We start from the raw sequence: 22720 nt of genomic DNA, 5'->3' as shown, positions 1-22720 counted from the left end.
TATTCTCCAGCAAGACGGACAGCATCAGCAGGTAAAAACTACAGGGGTTACACTCTCTGTTGTCTGCTTCCAACTCCCCTTCTTAAATGATCTCTGTGTAGTCTCAGAAATTTTTGGAGACAAATGAATTTAAAGGCAGAAAAGGAAAAGACTTCTAGGAAATGGAAGTTCTTGTGCGTGAATCTAGCAGAGTCCATTAAACCCCATTCCAGTTTATATATGTTAAATAGAGTCAGGTAGGTCTGTGGACATTTTATCAGCACCAAAAATCCCCCTGCCATCAGAATCAGAAGATCCTGAGTTTAAAATGACCCAGAGAAGGTCTTTAAAAATATCTATTTATTAAGGCACCTGGGTGGCTCAGTGGTTGAGCATCTGCCTTCGGTTCAGGTCTTGATCCTCGAGTTCTGGGATCGAGTCCCACATCAGGCTCCCCACAGGGAGCCTGCTTCTCCCTTTGCTTGTGTCTCTGCCTCTGTGTGTCTCTCACGAATAAATAAATAGACATCTTCCTAAAAATAATAAGTATTTACTGTGTTATAACTGCCCTAGTCTCATCCCTCTCCCAGCACCTGCACACATACAAATTGTATTCTTACTCAGTCCCAACTCTCTAAGCGCCCACCCCAGTACCCGAGAAGGAGCGTGTGCTGGTTCTTTTACTCTTGGTCCTATAGTTTCCTCAGAACTTGACAACTCACAGTAAGAAATTCTTAGAAAAAAATAAAAATAAATAAATATAAATAAAAATTAAAAAAGAAATTCTTAGAAATTATTAGGAGTAGTAAGAAATTATTATTCCTTGTGCCTAATTTCAAGAAGCAAAATATGGATTTAATATAAAAGCAGGGGTGGGGGACACAGATTCTCTGTTGCTCAACCACTTTGTCTTGAGGTCATCCTAAGTAATTACTGAGGAATGGAATAAGATTTTAGCTTTGCATCCCCTACAAATCACCATTACTTAGAATTCCATGTTATTAATAATATCCATAGTTTGAATTATTAGACTAGAATTATATCTACAATAGTAGACTGGGAAAATTCATATCTCTTTTTCAGGTAAACACAGACCGGTTTCAACGTGGCCATTGACAATTTCCTCACATTGGGCAACTGTGGATGGGCCATCTATAATTGCTCTTTTAACACAACGGGAACTAAGGCTAATTCCTTCCAGTTGGTTTGAGTGTTTTTTACACAAGAAATTGGTATATAATATTAAATTAATAATTTAATCATTTAGTTTTAAATAAGGCCAGTTTCAAAAATGTAAAAGAAGTCATTCAAAAACTTCCACATTTGTGCTACATAACTAGTTTCTCAGTTTCTGCCACAAATGCAATGATGTCACCTCTTTAAAAATAGAAAAAAACTCCATTTTGTAAGAATAGGTAGGTAGACAGAAACTCTATTAAATATAAGGTCTAATATAATCTTAAAACACCTCTATAACACTCTCCTTCAAGATCGTATCAATTCTAACCAAAGTTATCTTGAGGCCACAGTGAAAATGTCGATGAGAGTAAAAAGCAACCCAGTTCAGTACTTGTTTCAAAGAAAAAAATGTAACTATTAACATATAGGACTTTATTTTCTTTCCCAGGATGGTTTAAATATAACCTGGGCCCTCAGCTGTCCTTACACTGCCATCCAATAATGTAATCATCTGTTCACGCTCCCAGACCCATGAAAGTTTCCAGCACCACCAACACGTCCAGCACCATCTCCGGCTTCATCCTCCTGGGCTTCCCTTGCTCCAGGGAGGGGCAGCTCCTCCTCTTTGGGCTCTTCTCCGTTCTCTACCTCCTCACCCTCATGGGCAACGGGTCTATCATCTGTGCCGTGCGCTGGGACCAGAGACTCCACACTCCCATGTACATCCTGCTCGCCAACTTCTCCTTCCTAGAGATCTGGTACGTCACCTCCACTGTCCCCAACATGCTGGCCAACTTCCTCTCTGACACCAAGGTCATCTCCTTCTCTGGGTGCTTTCTCCAGTTCTACTTTTTCTTCTCCTTGGGTTCTACAGAATGTTTTTTCTTGGCTATTATGGCGTTTGATCGGTACCTTGCCATCTGCCGGCCTCTACACTACCCAACCATTATGACAGGACGTCTCTGCACCAGTCTTGTGGTCAGTTGCTGGGTACTTGGTTTCTTCTGGTTCTTGATTCCCATCATCATCATCTCCCAAATGTCCTTCTGTGGATCCAGGATCATTGACCACTTCCTATGTGATCCAGGTCCTCTTCTAGCGCTCACTTGCAAAAAAGCTCCTGTGGTAGAGCTTGTCTTCTCCACTCTAAGTCCTCTGCCCCTCATTATTCCCTTTCTCTTCATCATGGGATCCTACACTCTGGTCCTAAGAGCAGTCCTGAAAGTCCCTTCCGCAGCTGGACGAAGAAAGGCTTTCTCCACCTGTGGGTCTCATCTGGCCGTGGTTTCACTGTTCTATGGCTCAGTCCTCGTCATGTATGGGAGCCCAACATCTGAGCATGAAGCTGGAACACAGAAGATCGTCACTCTGTTTTATTCTGTAGTGACCCCACTCCTTAATCCTGTGATATACAGTCTTAGGAACAAAGATATGAAGCATGCCCTGAAGAAACTTCTGGGAATATAAAAAGTGTTCATCAATAAAGGCTTTTGGGAAATTTGAGCTCAATATTATATTTAACTTATTTATAAAATTTTATTTAATTTATTTTCAGGTTAAAAAAACTAGTTTTTTTATTTATTTGAATATAGTTGACATACAATATTACAGTAGTTCGGGGTATATAATTTAGCAATTTGACAAGTTTATACGTTATGCTATGGTCATCACAAGTGCAGCTATCAAAAAAAATTTTTTTAAAGAAACAAGTGTAGCTATCATCTGTGTCATTATATCACTATTACACCGTCATTGATTGTATTCCTCATGCTCTGGCTTTTTATTCCTGCAACTTACTCCCCACATAAGGGAAGGTCTGTATCTCCCTCGCATTTTCATTCATTTTGTCCAACCCCGTCCTCCTCCCCACTGGCAACCATTAGATTATTCTGCGTATTCATAAGTTTAATTCTGCTTTTTCTTTATTCATGCTTTAAAACACTATTTAAAAAAATAAAATAAAATAAAATACTATTTATGAGTGGGATCATATGGTGTTTTATCTTTCTCTGACTTATTTCACTTACCAAAATACCCTCGTGCTCGCTTTGGCAGTACATACATTTAGCAAAATACCTTCTATCTCCATCCATGTTGTCTCCAATGGCAAGATCCCACCCTTTTGCGGCCGTGTAATATTTATTCCATTGTGCATATTTCCTTAGCCACTTGTCTGTTAATGGTTACTTAGGTTGCTCCATGTCTTGGCTGTTATAAATAATGCAGCAATAAACATAGGGATGTGTATATCATTTTGAGTTGGCGTTTTCATTTCCCCTGGTTAAATATCCAAGAGTGGGATTACTAGATCATATGGTATTTCTATTGTTAAATTTTTGAGGAACCTCCATACTGTTTTCCATGGTGGCTGCACCAGTTTGCATCCCTGCCAACCATGCATGAGGGCTCCTTTTTCTTCACATCCTTGCCAGCAACACTCATCGTTTCTTGTGTTATTTATCGTAGCCATTCTGACAGATGTGAGGTGACATCATTGAGGTTTTGATTTGCATTGCCCCTGATGATTAGAGATATTGAACATCAAAAAAAAAAACTAGTTTTTTCCAATAATTATTCATCCTTGTTCTGACCGAAAACCTCGAGCACCTATAAGCATGTATCTGCTGTTTACTTCTTCCCTTGGCTCTTGATCATTTCTCCTGTTTATTAGCATGCAATTTTTTAACATTGAAACTAAACATTATATTTCAAAAATTGTGAAGACAATTGGTGTAGTAAATCAACAGAGGTTCAGTTTTCTTGTAGCAGTACAAAAAGTAGAGACAGATCATTTTGATCTCATTTAAGGACTATATTTAGGTATAAAAATTGCCTCTGTTTCTGCAAGGCGACTCGTACTCCAGGAACACAGCCTTCTGAGTCTCACCCGCAAGCCTGGACAGTTCACAGGGTCCCTCCCTTCTAGTGCCCTGGCTTCCTACTCTGCACTCCGTGAACCCTGTGCTCCTAAAACCTCTGCTCAGTGCTTTATACTCCTACTCTTACCTTCTACTGTATTTCTTGGGCTCTCATCTTGCACATTAGTGGCTTGGAAATCAAAAAATGCCTTGAAGGGATATTGCATCATATTTGGAGCCTCACTTCTCTGTGGTCTTCCTCTCTCCAGGGTTTGTTTCTCAAACTCCAGCCTCTCTAGTAGCCACAAACACCAAATCCTTTATCTCCTCAGCAGAGAAATCACTGCCTTCTACAGAGACTTCACTCTTCCTTCCCTCCATTCTTTCCCACGCGCCTCCATATCCCCAGACGACACCGTCACCCAATGAATTGTCAAACGTCCTCAGGAAGAAGCACCCAAGGTGAGTGTGGAACTTGTTTCCTTGTCCTCTGCTTCTGGGAATTGTGTCCTCTGAAGTCTTGCCTGTGCTGACTGTTCTCCAGCGACTCAAATGACAGTGTTGGGGCTTCTGTCCAGATTTCATGGTCACTTTTGGTGGAAAGGTTAGTGTGATACAAACTTCTTAGTCACAACAATAACCAGAGAAATTCTTTTCTTTGCTTCAATCGCATCTAAATTCCACGTGGTCTCACTTCCTTCCCTTGCTGAACATGATCTTGTAGCAAAAATGCAGAGACAAGTGAGAGGCATGTGGGTACAGGGACCAGCATAAACACAAGTTTGGGGTACAGACCTTCTCTTCTTTTTATTGCAAGCAGCTCTAGATTGCCAAAGAGAAGGGGAAGCAGTGGAGTCCTGCTTACAGTAAAATCAGAGGTAACACTAGAACCACAGGGAACAAATTTAGGCTTTTTTTTTCTGTATAGGAGAAGCTCAGCAATTGTAGGTCACCAAAAATATTTACACAAGAGGTATATAGTCACTTGGACTAGTTTTCCTTGAACTCCCTCCTAGATCCTAAATGAAAGATCACTTTAATATTGAAATGTCTTTACCAATTCAACGACTTGATCTGCAGATAAAGAAAATGAAGGTTGGGAATCAGGGGTGGCAGGTTGAGGATAATGGCTTTATTGGTAAAAAAACAAAAATTTCCTATTCACCACCCTTTTCACTAGTTGCTTTTTGTTACCAACTAATCCTATATTTCTGTCTTTAGGGCTTTTCAATTATTTTCCCATCAATAATTTAGGAAGTCTCAATCATTTTCCAGTTAAAGTTTCCTTAACATACATAAAACTTGGGATGCGTGGGTGGCTCAGTGGTTGGGCATCTGCCTTTGGCCCAGGGCATGATCCTGGAGTCCTGGGATCGAGTCCCACATCAGGCTCCCTGCATGGAGCCTGCTTCTCTTCTCCCTCTGCCTGTGTCTCTACCTCTCTCTCTCTGTGTGTGTGTGTGTGTCTCTCATGAATAAATAAATAAAATCTTTTAAAAAAAATACTTAAAACTCTATGAACAGTAAGAGAACAGAACAATATCCCAATAGGAAAATAAACAAAAGGATATAGACAACATGCAGGAAATATTCTTAAACATATGGAAAGAGCACCAATTCATTCATAGAAGATAAAGGTACAATAAGCCTATAATGGAATTTCATCTTTAACCCATCAGAGTGACAAAGATCAAGCAGTTTGATAAGCACTGTGTGGCTGAGAATGGTGAAATGGCTTCTCTCGTGCTTGTTTGTGGAAGAATAAATTTCACAGATTTTATACAGCACAATTAGGCAACTTTGATCAAAATTTAGAAGACATACACCCTGCAACCCAGCAATCCAACTTCTAAGGTCCTCAGTCTAGAGATATTCTCACACATGTGGGAAATGATGAAAATATAAGAATATTCATTACAGTATTTTTTTAAGATTTATTTATTTATTTGTTCATGAGAGACACACACAGACAGGCAGAGACACAGGCAGAGGGAGGAGCAGGCTCCATGCAGGGAGCCGGGTGTGGGACTTGACCCCGTTCTCCAGGATCAGGCCCTGGGCTGAAGGCAGCGCCAAACCGCTGAGCCACCCGGGCTGCCCTATTCATTACAGTATTGCAGCAATAGCAAAATGTTGAGAAAAAATGTCAGTTCCTATTAATAGCAGACTAGTTAAATAAGCTACAGTTCAGTCATACAATGGAATACTGTCTTTGATCTTATAAAATGTGAAGTAGCTTGGGGATATGTAATGTCATGTAATATCTCCAAGGTATATTTCGGGACCTATTATTATTTTTGAAGTATAGTTGACATCCAAGATATACCTGCTGAGTGAAGAAAGCAAGTTGAGTAGCTGAGTGTAACTACCTTTCATGTAAATGTATAAACTACCTCCTAAAGGGGATCCAGAAACTAATAACAGGGGTTGCTTCAGGTGAGGAGAATGAAACTGGACCACTTTCCAACACCATACACAAAAAATAAACTCAACATGGGTTAATGACCTAAATTTGAAACCTGAAGCCATAAATATCCTAAAAGAAAACATAAGCAGTAATTTCTTTGACATCAGTCATTAGTAACAATTTTCTAGATATGTCTCCTGAGGCAAGAGAAACAAAAACAAAAATAAACTATTGGGACTATGTCTAAATAAAAAGCTTTTGCACAGTGAAGGAAACCATCAACAAGACAAAAAAAAATAACCTACAGACATACAGATGGCCAACAGACACATGAAAAGATGCTCAACATCACTAATCATCAGGGAAATGCAAATTAAAACCATAATGAGATATCACCTTAGGTCCATCCATTGATATCACCTTAGATTTGTCAGAACAGCTAAAACAAAAAAAAAAAAGATAAGAAATAACAAAGATTGGTGAGGATGTGGAGAAAAAGTAACCCTTGTGCACCATTGGTGGCCATGTAAATTGATATGACCAATTTGGAAAACAGTATGAGGGTTCCTCAAAAAGTTAATAATAGAAATACCATAGAATCCAATAATTCTAGTACTGGGTATTTACCCCAAAAACACTATTTCAAAAGATATATGTATCCTCCAGTGTTAACTGCAACATTATTTATGATAGCCAAGATAATAGAAGCAGCTTAAGTGTCTATCAATAAATGAATGGATCAAGAATATGGGGGGTGTATGTTTATATATAATGGAATATTAGCCATAAAAAAGGATGAGATCTTGCCATTTGTGACAACTGATGGACCTAAAGGGTATTACGCTATGTGAAATAAGTCAGACAGAGAAAATCAAATACCATATGATTTCACTTATGTGTGGAAGCTAAAAAGCAAAACACATGAATAGACAAAAAGCAGAATCAAATCTATGAATACAGAGACAAACTGATGATGGCCAGAAGGGAGAAGAGTAGCAGAATGGGCAAAACGGGTGAAGGGGAGTGGAAGATACAGGCTTCCATTATGGAATGAGTAAGTGATGGAAATAAAAGGCACAGAATAGGGAATATAGTCAATGATGTTATCATAGTGTTGTATGATGACACGACAGCTACACCTACGGGGAGCATAGCATAACGTATTATTTGACAAGCATTGAGTTCCCTTTGAAATCACTGAATCGCTGTATTATACACCTGACACAAATATAACACCATGTTGACCATACTGGAATTAAAATTTATTTTTTTTAATTTTTATTTATTTATGATAGTCACAGAGAGAGAGAGAGAGAGGCAGAGACACAGGCAGAGGGAGAAGCAGGCTCCATGCACCGGGAGCCCGACGTGGGATTCGATCCTGGGTCTCCAGGATCGCGCCCTGGGCCAAAGGCAGGCGCTAAACCGCTGCGCCACCCAGGGATCCTGGAATTAAAATTTAAAAAATAAATAAAGTTGTTGAATCACTACATTGTCCCTGCAACTAACGTAACACTGGAGGTCAACTACAACTCGAAGTTAAAAATAAATAAATCAATATTTTTTAGGAAAAGAATATAAGTGCTTCTAGGAATTCCTCTATAAGTCACTATATAACTAACTACTCCTAGAGAGTAATGAGCTCCTCAAACCAAAATGACTATAAAATATGACATTAATTAAAGTCCAAATTGAAATATTTTTTCAAAATTTTAAGGAAGGCACCTGGGAGGCTCAGTCAGGTAAGCCACTAACTCTTGATTTCAGCTCAGGTCATGATCTCGGGGCTGTGGGATTGAGCCCTACAACAGACTCCACACTGGGTGTTGGGGCCCGCTTGGGATTCTCTCTCCCTTTCCCTCTGCCCCTCCCTCCCAGTTCACATGCAAACATGTGCATGCTCTTTTTCTCTCTCTCTCAAATAATAATAATTAAAATAAAACAAAATCTGTAGTAAACACAAGTTTTTGTAATAGAAAGCTGGATACTTCAATCTACCATCCTTATAAGAATAAAGAAAAATACTGAATCTTTTAAATCTCTACACCAATATGGGGCTTGAACTCACCACCGAGATCAAGAGTTGCATGCTCCACCTACCGAGCCAGCCAAGCACCCTGAAAGATACTGAATTTTAAAAATAATAATAAAACTTGAAAGTGCTGACAATATGGAGAGACAACATGAAACTGCTAGGTCAATTTTTTTTGGAAGTCTGAGTGGTAAGCACTAAAGTCATTCAAGTTCAGAATGCACTTGCCTAGGGCAGCCCGGGGGGCCCAGCGGTTTGGCGCCGCCTTCAGCCCAGGGCCTGGTCCTGGAGACCCGGGATCGAGTCCCACGTTGGGCTCCCTGCATGGAGCCTGCTTCTCCCTCTGCCTGTGTCTCTGCCTCTGTCTCTCTCTTTCTCTCTCTCTCTCTGTCTCTCATGAATAAATAAATAAAATCTTTAAAAAAAAAAAAGAATGCACTTGCCTATAGTTCAAATCCTTATGCATCATGGCAATGCCTGGCAGGAGAGATGGAGATGGGATCCCAGGGCTCACATGAAGTTGAGGGAACTTCATAGGGAACCCTTAGTGGTCTTTATCCTCAAGTAAGCATGAACCAGAACTAAACCTCACACCACTCAGAGAAAAACCAAAAATTGCCATCCCTGGAAGTTTGTGGCCATGGTTCAGCTGTTGCTTGGATTTACGCATACCATTTCCTCCAATTGCCCCAATATATTGTCAGGCTATGGGAGAGGGGAGTGGGAACTTATTGTTCAATAGGTACAGAGTTTTACTTTGGGATGATGAAAAAGTTCTGGAGATGGATGTTGGTGATGGTTGCATTACAATGTGAATATATTTAATGCTTCAGGACTTTGTATCTTAAAATGATTAACATGGGGGCACCGAGGTAGTTCAGTTGGTTAAGTGTCTGCCTTTGGCTTAGGGTCAGATCCCAGGGTCCTGGGGTTGAGCCCTAAGACCCTGCTCAGCGGGGGGCCTGCTTCTCCCTCTCCCGCCTCCTGTGTGGGCTCTCACGCGGGTGCTATTTTCCTCTCAAATTAAAAATAAATTAAATGGTTAAAATGACCATTTTTATGCTATGCATATTTTACCACAATACAAAATATTGTAAAATCATGAAAAAGAGATAATAGAGGCAAAAGACATAAAAATACCTGAATTAAAAGGAGAAAACAAGAAAGAAGAAACAAAGAACACATAGGACAGACAGAAAACAGAGTCTGTTAGTAATTAAGGGCTGGAAGCAAAGATTTATGGAAGTATGTGAAGAAAGCACATTTCCAGGGTATAAGCAATATACACTGTAAACATTTACTGTATTTCACAGTGAAAACTATTTCTCCTGAAAACAAAAAGAAATTCTCTGGAAATCCACGCAGACACCTCAGCACGGCCTTTACGACATTATTCCTGCCTTCACTCTGGGAGCCAATTGGACCCAAACTATGTAAAAACTGAATAAAGAAAGGATGTCGCACCAAAGAGTCCTGAGGGAGTCATAGACCCTCCCAAGGGGAGACTGAGGACTTGGCAATAGTCTCTAAGATGAAACCTTAATTGCCCCCCAGAGTCTCAACAACACACCCTTCACCTTTGTTCATCTGTGTCCTCATCTCGAAATCTCATGAGGTTCGCATCTCACTTCTTTCAACTATTTTACAGCAAAATAACCAATATATAAAATCCACCTGCTAAAAATAAAAAATAAAAAATAAAAAAATAAAAATAAAAATAAAATAATAATAAAATCCACCTGCTGATGTCCTCTGGTGAGAGAGACAAATGACAGATCTGTGTGCTGGGGGGCTGAGTTGCTTACACACGCCCCTGAAAACACCAATGGGCAACCGAGGCCCAAGGCAGATGCTCAAGGGCAGATGGCGGGTCTGCGCTGCCTTCACGGGCTCCCCCCTCGCCCCCAGAAGCACCCCCTGCCCTGACTGCAGCCCCATGGGCCCCTGACACGTGGGGCAATCTTTACACCTCTCAAGTAGGGAGACCCCAGAGGATAGAAGTCAGGAGTGGCGGTGGCGGTGGGGGTGGAGCACAATTTTTAAGAGTTTTTTCAAAGAGAGAAAAGGAGGCAGGCCGACCATTTCTGCCTGTGCTCACCTTTAACTTGAAGGCGTCTCTTTGGAGCATCCAGGATTCTCCAGGAGTTACTGGAAAGCTGGAGCCTGCAGTGCCTGGGGGCCTGGGGAGAGGGAGGGATTCAGGAAGGGAAGAAAGAGAGTGTCAGCGGTCACCTTTGTGTACCCCAGGACTTTCGGGGTCAGGCCCCTGTCTTGATTTCACATAAAGGAAGCAAAGGCATCCATGAGAAGATACGCCCAGCCTTCTCCACACTTGGCCCTATCATGAAGTGTAAGTAAGATCTCTCTCTGTCTAGGCATCACTGCATTTTTTTTTCGAAGACATCTGCAAATGGATGCTAGCTCCAGTAAAATCCCATTTTAGTATTAATACATTTTTGGAGACTTGTGTGGATTTTATGCCTCTTGGTATTTGATTTCACCCACAGTAACTCCAGTAATTTAATAATAAGTTGTGTTACATCAACTGTTGACTCCAGGACCCAGCTACTCAGATCTCCCTCAGTTTAACAATCCCTAAAACTTTCTGGCCTAATGATTCACAGAGGAATGCCTCATTATTCAGAAATCTGATGAATTATATAACAATATTAGAAGATGTGGTTCAACAACTCATTTTCTAAATGCCCAGTTAAGTTAAATATAATTTATTGCCCCTTAGCTCTTACGACAGCACCGGTAATGTGATGCCCTCGCTTTGACCATTGATTTCCTACATCTTGAATTATTAACACTACCATGTTTTATGTCTTCTTCCTTTTTATCAGATGAAGCTCTATGTTTTAAAGCACCAGAATATATGAGAAAGTCAGTAAAATAAATCTGAGCAACCAAAGAGAGCTACCCATAGCTCTGCTGTGTGATGCACTGAAACTTAGTGACTTTTTTGTCAGTTTCTTAGATTCATTTAATATTGTTTTTAATTTAGGTTTTAAATGGTTATGCCAAAGAAAGCTTATCCTAATTACTTTGTAATCATAGTTGTTGGTAGTATTAACAATAGCTATGAATTTTTTCAGGTCTAATCTATTCCAGGAACTGTACCAGGCACATGTAGTTAACAGTATTTGCACAAAAACTCTGAAAAATCAATGTTAACTTGCTGAAGAGCATCCAGTATGTCATATGGTATTTGATCCCAAATCAATGTGATATTATCATTTATTTTCCTTTAAGTACAGTGATCTAAAGCCACGGAGTTATGTATTACCGGGTTGAGCCAATCAGTTGTGAACGTGCTCCAGCTATGGTGTGTCAGCACATAGATATCGCCAGAGGGTGAGCTCTTTCTTCCTCACCAAACCAGGTGCTTTCCTCCTAAAACCACATTCTCAGTTCTTTGTGATGAGGTCTATTTTTCTTCCTAGGTTTTGTGTCTAGCAGCTCCACTCCATTACTGGGCCGTTCAAACAAAGAAAGCTTTTACATTGATTTCCTACATGCCTAGGATGGATTTGAGAGACACTTGTAGGGAAAATCAACAGGATGTGGTGACTGACTGCCTACAGAAGGTGACAGAACTAGAAAATGCCTTGAATGACTCCCAAGCTTCTGGCTCTGGCAAATGCTAAGAGTAGAGCCATTCACCAAGAAATGTGTAAGGGGAGGAAGGGAGCTCTTCTAAAGGAAAAGACAGAATAAGAAGCATTGAGCAGAATGGTGATTATAGATTTGAAAATATAAAAGAGGGCAAAGGACTAAGGGGATTATATTTAGAATGGACGCACATATGACAGGGATATGAGGCAAGAAGGGATTATACAGCACAGGTGTGATTGTGACCCCACTAAAAGTTCAGTCAGAGTCACTAAAACTCCATCTGATGATGCTCGGAGTGGGTGCTCAGTGATAGTTCATAATCTCAGTAGATTAGCTTTTAGGTGATATCATTAATTATAAGTTTTCAATCTAGAAAGAAACACATAAATACATGATTTAGTCATTATGGCACATGCTCTAGCAGAGACATAGATAACATTTATAGAAATATTAAATATGAATTTATCTTATAAAATTTTTAAAAAATAAAGTTTAAAAACTGAATGGATTAAGATGATATATATAAAAACATATATATGTTTTATAATATATAAAATATATATATATCATCTTAATCCATCATATATATATATATACATATATATATATATATCAGAATATTACTCAGCTATCAAAAACAATGAAATCTTGGAGCACCTCAGCGGCTCAGTCACTTAAGTGTCTGTCTTGCCTCAGGTCATGATCTCAAGGTCCTGGAATTGAGCCCTGTCCTGGGCTCCCAGCTCAGTGGGAAGTCTGCTTCTCCCTCTGTTCCCCCCCCCTCCCATTTGTGCTCTCCATTTCTCTCTAGTAATCCCCCCCCCCCCGAGTGAAATGGGGATTCATGGGTGGCGCAGCAGTTGAGCGCCTGCCTTTGGCCCAGGGAGCGATCCTGGAGATCCGGGATCGAATCCCACGTCGGGCTCCCGGTGCGTGGAGCCTGCTTCTCCCTCTGCTTCTCTCTCTGCCTCTCTCTCTCTGTGTGTGACTATCATGAATAAATAAAAATTTAAAAAAAAGAGTGAAATCTTGCCATTGGCAACAGTGTGGATGAAACGAGAGTGTATTATGCTAAGCAAATATAAGTCAGAGAAAAACAAATACCATATGATTTCACTTACATGTGGAATTTAAGGGGAAAAAAAGATGAATAGGTGGGAAGAGAATAAAGAGGTGGAGGAAGCAAACCATAAGAGACTCTTTTTTTTTTTAAGATTTTATTTATTTATTCATGAGAGACACAGAGAGAGAGAGGCAGAGACACAGGCAGAGGGAGAAGCAGGCTCCCTGCGGGGAACCTGATGTGGGACTGGATCCCGGGACCCTGGGTCACGCCCTGGGCGGAAGGCAGGTGCTAAACTGCTGAGCCTCCCAGGGATCCCCCCCATAAGAGACTCTTAATGACAGAGGATATACTGAGGTTTGATGGAGGGAAGCGAGTGAGGGATGGGCTAAATGGGTGATAGCTGGTAAGAAGGGCACTTGTGAGCATTGGTTGTTCTATGTAAGTGATGAATCACTAAATTGTACTCATGAAACCAATATTATACTCTACGTTAACTAACTAAAATTTAAAAATTTTTAAAAAGAAAGCTTAAAAGGAATTTATCTTATTAATAACAGGGTTTTGACTTGACAGGGCAAGACATATGATCACATGATCTCTCTTCTTTGCAAAATCTAAAAAACAAAACAAATACGTCAGACCTATAAATGCAGGGAACAAACTGATGGTTCCGAGAGGGGACGGTAGGGCACATGGGTGAAGGAGAGTAGAGGATACAGTGTTCCAGTTATGGAAGGAGTAAATCATGGGAATAAAAGTCACAGCATAGGAATGTAGCCAATGGTATTGTAATAACATTGTATGGTGACAGATGGCAGCTACACTGGTGGTGAGCAAGGCCTGACATATAAAGCTGTTGAATCATGTACACCTGAAACTAATGTAACATTGCACGTTAAATACACTCGGATAAAAAACTTAGTTTTTAAATAGAGTTTTGACCTGATGACTTTAGTGATGACATCAAAAACATACCTAAAATCTTCATCATCAAAAACTAAGACCATAGATTGATTAGTCTAATTATTAATTTTAATCATTATAAGCTCACTGTATGTGTCAAATATATTCATAATAAAATGTTACAAATTAATAATTATATATTAATAAGAAGAATATGATATAGTGCTTATTATAATACAAAATATTGGTAACAAACTATCACTAAGAAGTTCATTAAATCTATGGAAGACAATGTAGCCACTGAACAGATCATATAGAGCTATATATTTTTTTATTTTAATTGAAGCATGGTTGGCATACATTAGTTTCAAGCATACAACATAATTTAACAACCATGTAAATTATAAAATGCTCAGGACCATAAGGATAGTTACCATCTGTCGCCATACACATTATTACAATATTATTGACTATATTCCCTATGCTGTACTTTTCACCTTGTGACTTATTTTATAACTATAAATTTATGTATTTTACTCTTCTTCACTTATATTGCCTTTTCTCTAACCCCCTCCACACTGGCAGCTATCAGTTTGCTCTCTATGAATCTGTTTCTATTTTTTATTTTTGTTGTTCTTTGTTTTTTAGATTTCACGTACATTTGAAATCATATGGTATTTGTCTTTCTCTGACTTATTCCACTTAGCATAATACCCTCAAGGTCCATCCATGTTGTCTCAAATGGCAAGACTTCATTTTTTTATGGCTGAGGAATATTCCATTGTGTGTATAAACCACATTTCTTAATCCATTCATCTACTGATGGATGCAGTAGGCTCCATATCTTGGCTATTACAGTGCTGCAATAAATATAGGGGTGCATATATCTTTCCAAAGTACCATTTTTGCTTTCTTCAGGTGAACACTTAGAAGTGGAATTACTGGATTATATGGAGTAGAGCTGTATTTTAAACATGGAAAGAAGACAAGTTTATTAAGTCTTAAAAGTAAGTTATAAAAGAGCATATTTTTTAAAATTCCATTTTAATTTTTAAAGAAAAGAAGGATGCAATTCTCCAAAGAGTTAAAATTAATTTTTTCTAGGAAGTGGGGTTGTTTGGGAGGGGTTTTTTTGTGTGTGTCTGTTTCTCTATTTTTCATATTCTTAATTATTTTAAATAAATATTTTCATTTTGAAAGTAAATTTTAGTTTTGGCAAGGTAAATTTAGTACTTATAGCATTTGTAGCATTAATAAACTGAAATAACAAGACATAAGCATTTTAGATTGTTTGAAATGTATTGAATAACTTAATGTTTAAAAAAAAATCCTTGCAGTTGGAGAAAGCTTACTGAATATTTTCACATATGTTTTGTGTATAACCAAAATGAAAGAAAATATAATTTATGTTCAGTAAGAAGAATTGACCTTTTGCAACATTTAGAGCTATGTTATGTTTGTTTGACTTTTGAAAACTGACCTTTCCCAGCTTACGAAGATCCTGTGTTTCCTGCACAGGTGAGGTTATGGTAAGAAATACTGAAACCCATCATGCATGATATGTGGGCAACATAGGAATGAATCTTTCCAAGTAGTTGAACCATATATTTGAAACTGTGTGGTTTTTTTTTCAAATTGTTTACTTTAATGAAAGATTTATGGTAAATGACATAAAACACCACATTTGTTTAAAATAGTGAAGACTCAATTGACAAATTATGTGAGTTTAAAAGCATCAACTCAATATAACTCAACTCAAGTAATATTCCGAGGTCATTATTATTCCCCACTCTCCAGAAAAATATTACTATGACCTTTCCTCTTGGTTTCTATGCTAAAATTTGTCAATTGTTGTCATTCATTATGCGAGAAAATTATTCTGGTGCAAAAAGCTCAGAGAGTATGAACGGATATTCATAGACCTAGTGTATCTGAGACATCAAGCACTTTCTACTTGGGGTGAGATGTAAAAAAAAAAAAGTTATTCCACTCTTAATTATTGACTAAAAAAATAACACAGACTAAAAACTGTTCTATTAGAAATAATTAACTATGGGTAGGAAAAGACATACCAGCTGATAACCATTTTACAGCCTTTAACAGAGGGTAATACTCTGAGTTTCCAAAATCTCAAAGGGAAGAGAGTATTTTCCTTAAAAAAAAAAATTATTTGTATATTTGAGAGAGAGAAAAAGAGCAAGAGAAAGACCATGAGTAGGGGGAGGAGCAAAGAGAGAGGGAGAAGCAGGCTCCCCACCAAGCAGGAAGCTTGACATGGGGCTGGATCCTAGGACCCTGAGATCATGACCAGAGTGGAAGGCAGATGCCTAGCCAACTGAGCCACTCAGGTGCCCCAAGATTACTTTTCTTTTAAACTTAACCCCAGTGATAAAGAAAATTCAAATAATGTAAATATTCCATTGTTATGAACCCAAGATTATTGAAATCTGGGATCATCAGGATTGTTGATTGGTTACTTTTAAATAAGAGCTGGGAGCTAATGGATGGGTTATTCCAAGCTAACTGCCAAATAGCCAACATACACACCTTGTGTAGGTTTCCTATACAAGTTTTTCAGGAAATGATATACCTTGTATAATCGTGTTTTCTGTCCCCCTGCAGCCCTGGAATTCATGAACAATTCAGAGACAAGCACTGTGGCTGAATTTGTCCTCTTAGGCTTCCCTGGTTGTCAGGAGTTGCAAAGTTTCCTTTTCTTGTTGTTCTTTGGGATCTATATATTTACCATAATGGGAAACGGGACCATTGTCTGTGCTGTGACGCTGGATCAACGGCTCCATACTCCAATGTATATTCTCCTAGGGAACTTCTCTTTCTTTGAAATCTTGTACGTTACGTCCATGGTACCCAGGATGCTAGCCAATTTCCTCTCAGAGACAAAAACCATCTCCTTTGTTGGCTGTTTCCTCCAGTTATATTTTTTTACTTCCCTTGGTACAACTGAAACCTATTTCCTCTGCATCATGGCATACGATCGGTACCTGGCTATCTGCCATCCACTGCACTACTCAACCACCATGACTCAACAATTCTGCCATATCTTGATGTCTTTTTGCTGGGCGTTGGGGTTTCTTAGTTACACTGTCTCGACCGTACAGCTCTCTCAATTGCCTTTCTGTGGACCCAACACCATTGATCACTTTGTGTGTGACATGGACCCACTGATGGCTCTGTCCTGTGCCCCAAATCTAGTCATGGAGATCATCCACTATGTCCTAAGCTCCCTCATTATCATCCTCACACTTCTGTACATTCTTGGCTCTTATACTTTTTTACAGATAGTTGTGTTAAAAGTGCCTTCAGCTGCTGGCCGGCAAAGGGCCTTCTCCACCTGTGGATCACATCTGACAGTGGTATGCTTATTCTTTGGGGCCCTTTTGGCAATGTATGTGAGCCCCACAGCTGATAACCCAGCTGAAGTTCAGAAGATTTTGACTTTGTTCTATTCCGTGGTGACTCCCTTCTTAAACCCTCTGATTTACAGTTTATGAAACAAGGAAAGGAAGGCTGCACTAAAAAATCCTGAGGATAGAATGAGCATGTTTATGTATCTATGAGACCAAGCAAATCAATGTCCAGACATGAAAGATTAATTAAGAAAGACTTGATTTACTGCTACTAATTCTCCAGTGCACACTTTAAAGAAAATATTTCTCAGTGGAGACCCTCAATGTTTTATTCTTCAGCCAACCTGGTAGAGATAAACCATAGCTGATTCATTTTACATTCCAAATGTAACAATATTTTCAAAATGGATAACTCCAGTAGGCAGTGATTATAAGGGCATCATATCGTACTATTGCATACTGTTTAGTTTTGGTTATTGGGAAACAGCAGTAGAAAGTAGAACAATGGTAGTTACCCCAGGTGCTCAGCCTTGGTGTACTCAAGGCATTGCTCAAAACAGTCCAATATTTTTTAAAGTGAATAAAGAATCTAATTTAAATGCCTAATGGATACATACTTAGAGGATTTAATAACAGAATGGCTTTCTTATCCCTTGGCTCTGCATGGTTGAGACTCTTCCAGGTTAGAGACAAAGTTTCATGTTTATATAAGTGATACATATCCTAACATTAAATAAAATGGTAGTAATTCTTTCAACAAAAGGTTCATTCTATTTTCTATGTTCTAAGCACTCTTCAGTTCCAGAGATACACCATGATTAAAATGTTGAAAAACCACTATCCATGTGGAGTTTTCTTTCCAGTGGAGGACAGACAACTAAAAAAATAAGTACAATATATAGCATGCCAAAAAAGTGATAGACACTATGGAGGAAGGTGAGTGAGGAGAGGAAGTATGGGACAAAGGGTTAAAATTTTAAATAAATTATCATCAGGGAAGGCCACATGAAGGTGGCAGCATTTAAGCAAAAGCTTGAGACGATAAGAGAATGAGCCATATAGACACCTGAGGCAAGAGCATTCCAGGAAGAGGGAAACAGGTTCTCTATAAGATTCCAAGGAAGAATTATGTTCAAGTAACAGCAAGGAGGTAGAATTGTCAGAAGTAGAGTGATTAAGGGGTAAGAATTGAAGATAAAGTCAGAGAGAATGATTGAAGGGCCAAAGTGTGCAGAACCTTGTACACCATATTAAGAACTTTTAATTCTGACTGAGATGGGAAGCTTTTGGAGACTTTTGAGCAGCAGAGTAACATAATCCCATTTATATTATAACAGTTTCGTGGACAATAGAGAGAGGCATGGCCATTTTAGAACTCTAATTTCTAGTTGTCAAATAAAAAGGTCTATTTCTAAAGGAATTTGTATCTGTAATCTGTCCTTGAGGATACATAGTTGGGGAGAGGGGAAAGCCAGGGAGCTCCTTTGCTCAAAATGAATGAAAGTCCTCCTAGATTCTAAGAAAGAAACTTCTAATTCTGGAATGATGTTTTCACAACAATCGTAAGAGATAATAGAGAGGAGCGCTTAGGAAGATGGTGGAGTAGGAGGACTCTGACCTCATCCTGTCCATGTTGACAACTAGATAGAATCTACATTCAAGTCAATAAACTGGAGAGCAATACAAAGACTGTCAGAAAAAACTCCACAACTAAATATAGAAAAGCTGCTGCAACTGAAAGGTTAGGAAAGTCAGAAAGGCAGAGGAAGGCTGCTTGTTGGAGGGAGGGAGCCATGCCCATGGGAAATGGGCCTTCATACCAGGAAGGTCACATGAGGAAGACTAATCCCCATAATGTTTAGTTTTGAAAACCAAAGTGGCTGAACTTCGTAAGTTTGTAAAACCAGTGGAACTTGGAGCCTGGAGTTTTAAAAGTCAGCTAACCCAACACTGGGAGAGCTGGGATGGGAGTGACAGCTGAGCTGCTGCCCTTAAGGGGCCGGCAGCCCGCATAGAGAGGCAACACAAAAACAGCAGTTTACATAATGGGGGGAGGGGCAGTGGTTGCTTATGGAAGACAGTTCTGAGCTACCTTCAGGAGGCAGGTCCACACAGACACTAGTAGCCTCAGCCCAGGGCTCAGGGCAATGTTATTAATGCTGCACAGGCCCCTCACCTGGCAGCCAGGTACTCAGCTGCCACTGCACGGGGCCCAGATGACCCACTGTGCCCACTTGTGCGTCCCCAGCCACCACCAGGCAAAGTGCCCACATACAGGGGCACAGCTGCCGCTGTACATGGTGCCAGCTGCCACACTCCTGCACACCCCCAGCGACTGTCACACACCCAGGCAGCTGTACTCAGCCATCTTCATAGGCCATGCCCAGCCTCACATCCCAACCGCCCCTGCATGTAGCCTCCAGCCACCACAGTGCCTCAGAGAATCCAACACAGGACTGGTGAATTTTGCTAGCATGAATCCAGCATGAATTTTGCTAACACAACCACCCTTCAGCCAAGTTCCCTGGCAGGCAACTCCCTCACATCTGGCCCACACGGGTCCCACTAACAGCACAGAAAACAGGCGCAGCTCAGGATAGGAGAGTCAGTGCAGAGAACTTCAGTGAAAGGCAACGTGACTCAGACACAACAGCAGGGCATAAGTGACACGTTCAGGGTACTGTCCTGATACAGGTACTGCCAGGTTCTGGTAAACTGTTCATTGCAGGGCACTCCAGGGCCTTTTCTTCATAAAGTCACTACTTTTTTTAAGATTTTTATTTTATTTATTCATAACAGACACAGAGAGAGAGGCAGAGACCCAGGCAGAGGGAGAAGCAGACTCCATGCAGGGAGCCCGAGGTGGGACTTGATCCCGGGTCTCCAGGATCATGCCCTGGGTCGAAGGCAGCGCTAAACCACTGAGCCACTGGGGCTGCCCAAAAGTCACTGCTTTTAAAAGCAAAAAACATGCCTGACTTTCCCTGCATGGAGCCTGCTTCTCCCTCTGCCTGTGTCTCTGTCTATCTTTCTCTCTCTCTCATGAATAAATAAATAAAATCTTTGAAAAAAAAAAAAGGACAGACAAAAAGTAAACGTATATGTGGAGGCCGAGAAAATCAAGGCCATTCCACCTCAAGTTTAGCGTTAACACAAGTACAGCAGTCCCAGGCCCCTGGGAATAAGAGCTGAGCTTTACAGGGAAAACCGCAGAACACCCTTGACAGAGACAGAAAGTCCTGTATTGGAATGAAAACAGAGCTTAAGAATTTCCTCCCCCCCCCCCCCCCCCGCTTCTGGAGGTCCCCTAGGCCAGCCCTTAAAACCCAGCTGTAACCCCCCTCGGGGTCCAAGTCCCTGCTCCACTGTGTCGGGTGCACTTGGACCCAAGCTTGAGCTTGTTAATAAACCCTCATGTACTTGCATCAGTATCAGCTCCTTGGTGGTTTCTCAGATTTGCAATCTTGGGCACAACAGTATAAAGTAGGAAACACAAAAGCAGTAAAAATGAATATTTCTGTAAAAATCAATCAAGGAACTCACCAAAAAAAAAGATATAAAATATAATATATACCTAAAATGTGGGCAGGAGAGGGAAAAAGAATGAGCTCAAACTGGAACAATCATCAAATTAATATAGGCTACTATATGCAAAATGTATGCTACTATACAAAATAATGGTAACCATATATCAAAAAAATTAATAAATATGCAAAGAATAAAGAGAAATAAATCCAAATATATCACTAGAGAAAATCAGCAAAACATAAAAGAGATAAAGGCTAAAAGGATAAGAGAAAGTCCTCAGAAACAACCACAAACAAGTAATAAAATGGCAATAATACATACGAATCAATAATTACCTTGAATGAAAATGGACTAAATGTTCCAACTAAAAGCCATAGGGCAATAGAATGGATGAAAAAAATAATACCCACCTATATACTGCCTACATTTTAGACCTAAAGACATAGATGGATTGAAAGTGACAGAATGGAGAAACATCTATCATGCAAATGATTTCAAAAGAAAATGAGGGTAGCAATATTAACATCAGACAAACTAGACTTTTTTTATTTTACTTATTTATATATATTTTTTGCATTTTATACTGAACTTTATGCAGTTTATACTGAACTTCGATTTGCCAACATACAGCATAACACCCAGTGCTCATCCCATCAAAGGCCCCCCTCAGTGCCCATCACCCAGTCACTCCCACCCCCTGCTCACCTCCCCTTCCACCACCCCTAGTTCGTTTCCCAGAGTTAGGAATCTCATGGTTTGTCTCCCTCTAATTTTTCCCACTCATTTTCTTCTCCTTTCCCCTATAGTCCCTTTCACTATTTTTTATATTCCCCATAAAAGTGAAACAATATGTTTCACTATGTTTCAATATGTTTCAATTAACTTATTTCACTCAGCATAATACCCTCCAGTTCCAACCATGTCGAAGCAAATGGTGGGTATTTGTCATTTCTAATGGCTGAGGAAAATTCCACTGTATACATAGACCACAGCTTCTTTATCCAGTCATCAGTGGATGGACACTGAGGCTCCTTCCACAGTTTGGCTATTGTGGACATTGCTGCTGTGAACATCGGGGTGCAGGTGTCCCAATGTTTCCAGCATCTTAAGATGTCCTAGCCTCAGCAATCAGACAACAAAAAGAAATAAAAGGCATCCAAATTAGCAAAGAAGTCAAACTCTCCCTTTTCGCAGATGACATGATACTCTACATCGAAAATCCAAAAGACTCCACCCCAAGATTGCTAGAACTCCTACAGCAATTCAGCAGTGTGGCGGGATACAAACTCAATGCCCAGAAGTCAGTGGCATTTCTATACACTAACAATGAGACTGAAGAAAGAGACATTAAGGAGTCAATCCCATTTACAATTGCACCCAAAAACATAGGATACCTAGGAATAAACCTAACCAAAGAGGTAAAGTTTTAGGTATAAAAACTACAGAACCTTCTGAAAGGTATTGAGGAAGAGACAAAGAGATGGAAAAATATTCCATGCTCATGGATTAGAAGAATTAATATTGTGAAAACGTCCATGCTCCCCAGGGCAATTTACATGTTCAATGCAATCCCTATCAAAATACCATGGAGTTTCTTCTGAGAGTTGGAACAACTCATCTTAAGATTTGTGTGGAATCAGAAAAGACCCCGAATAGCCAGGGGAGTATTGATAAAGAAAACTAGAGCCACGAGCATCACAATGCCAGATTTCAGGTTGTCCTACAAAACCATGGTCCTCTTCTCTCTCTCTCTCTCTCTCTCTCTCTCTCTCTCTCTCCCTC

General features: G+C 39.8%; 2 protein-coding genes across 2 annotated transcripts; both read left to right on the top strand.

The window, feature by feature from the left end:
• The first annotated feature begins 1594 nt into the window (after positions 1-1594).
• On the top strand, positions 1595-2625 carry LOC121481529 (olfactory receptor 11G2-like). Its single transcript, XM_041738950.1, has one exon. The coding sequence runs from the start codon at positions 1690-1692 to the stop codon at positions 2623-2625; it is 936 nt and encodes a 311-aa protein (XP_041594884.1). The 5' UTR covers positions 1595-1689.
• Positions 2626-16675: 14050 nt separating this feature from the next.
• On the top strand, positions 16676-17554 carry LOC121481558 (olfactory receptor 11H4-like). The gene has a single exon (XM_041739022.1). It carries the CDS (start codon positions 16676-16678, stop codon positions 17552-17554), a length of 879 nt encoding a protein of 292 aa, XP_041594956.1.
• The last annotated feature ends 5166 nt before the right edge of the window (positions 17555-22720 follow it).

Source organism: Vulpes lagopus, chromosome 23 (genome assembly GCF_018345385.1).
Source record: "Vulpes lagopus strain Blue_001 chromosome 23, ASM1834538v1, whole genome shotgun sequence".
Lineage (NCBI taxonomy): Eukaryota > Metazoa > Chordata > Mammalia > Carnivora > Canidae > Vulpes > Vulpes lagopus.
The sequence above is the reverse complement of the archived record's forward strand: the minus strand, read 5'-3'. Positions and strand labels throughout refer to the sequence as shown.

Excerpts from the sequence above, each read along its gene's own strand:
- LOC121481529 (XM_041738950.1), top strand. The coding sequence starts at position 1,690 with ATGAAAGTTTCCAGCACCACCAACACGTCCAGCACCATCTCCGGCTTC.
- LOC121481558 (XM_041739022.1), top strand. The coding sequence starts at position 16,676 with ATGAACAATTCAGAGACAAGCACTGTGGCTGAATTTGTCCTCTTAGGC.